Raw genomic sequence first — 1,199 nt, forward strand, 5'->3', positions numbered from 1 at the left:
CCCCCCCCCCCCCCCCGGCCCCTGCCGGACACCGAAGGACACGCGGCTCCCCGGAAGCGGGGCAGGGCCACGGTGGACGGGCCCTTCTTCCTCCGCGCCGGACGCCCCTCGTCTGGCGCCACCATCGCGAGCCCCGCCAAATAGGGCAGAAGGAAGCGGCCCAGGGGAGATACTTATCTATCGGGGACGAGAAAGGCCGGAGAAGGGAAAACGAAGCAGGGGACACATCACACACTCAGGGTGAATGTCGGCGCACAATCGATGCTTCCCAGAAGAAGGGCAGCCACAAGTGACCGAGTGAGCCCACGATCGCCGGTGGTCAAAATGTCTTGGAATGCCATTCTAGACCCTCTGGGGACGTGATCCCTCCGATAATTTCACTTTAACACCGCAGTCACTGGACACACCCCATGTTGACGAATGCAAGATACGTCATTTTGCCTCCCACCCCGCAACAGGGTGGCCCACATTGGATCTCCCCCCTGTCCCCCCCCCCCGCCCGCCCGAAAGGGAGAGTCAACGGCACAGGCGGTCGGGGGACCGAGGATACACCCTCCCGAGATGGGGGGGGTGGCCGGGGAACAAGGGGAATCGGGGCGGGAGAGAGAGAGAGAGGGGGGGAGGGAGAGAGAAACAGGCGCCCAACTGAACAGCAAAAAGCGGCATCCACAAAGCGGGGGTGGTGAGGGGGAGTAGAGGGGTGTATGTTTCATGCGAGAAGGACAGAAGAGGATCGGGGGGAGGGGAGGGGAGAGGGGACAACAAGGAAGGGTAAGCAGACAGGTGGGGGAGGGGAGATGCCTCCTCTTGCCGGTCACCGTCGGCTGGGGAAGAGGGATGTCAGGAGATTCAACGACAAGAGGGACATGTTTTCGATGAGCCGGTGCGACATGGAGGCCATCTTCGAGAAGCTCGTGGCAGCCTCGGTCTCATCCTGCATGGCGCTCTCGAGCTCCCGGTTGAGACGATGGAGCTCCGCCTCGGCTTGGTCCTGTTCGGAGGGATCACCGGAGGGGCTGGATCCCATGGCCGCAGGCTGCTCGATCTTAGACCGCTTCGAGGGAGGCTGTGTCTTCGGGAACGGGGGACGCTTGGCGGAGACTCTCTCGGAGTTGGTCCCACACCGCGGGCAGGCGAGCTCCATATCGGAGAGAGGAGCATCTGAGCAGGGGGGGGGGGGGGGGGGGGGGGGGGGGGGG

General features: G+C 64.1%; 1 protein-coding gene across 1 annotated transcript in view; it reads right to left on the bottom strand.

The window, feature by feature from the left end:
- Positions 1–814: 814 nt before the first annotated feature.
- The window catches only part of H696_05274 (hypothetical protein), a gene marked incomplete at both ends in the record, with an annotated part of 3,335 nt that continues 2,950 nt past the window's right edge, over positions 815–1,199 (bottom strand). Inside the window, one exon of the mRNA XM_009499137.1 lies at positions 815–1,090. Coding sequence (XP_009497412.1) covers positions 815–1,090 — 276 coding nt within the window. The remainder of the gene's footprint in view (positions 1,091–1,199) is intronic.

The sequence above is a fragment of the Fonticula alba genome, assembly GCF_000388065.1.
Source record: "Fonticula alba strain ATCC 38817 unplaced genomic scaffold supercont2.9, whole genome shotgun sequence".
Classification (NCBI taxonomy): Eukaryota; order Rotosphaerida; family Fonticulaceae; genus Fonticula; species Fonticula alba.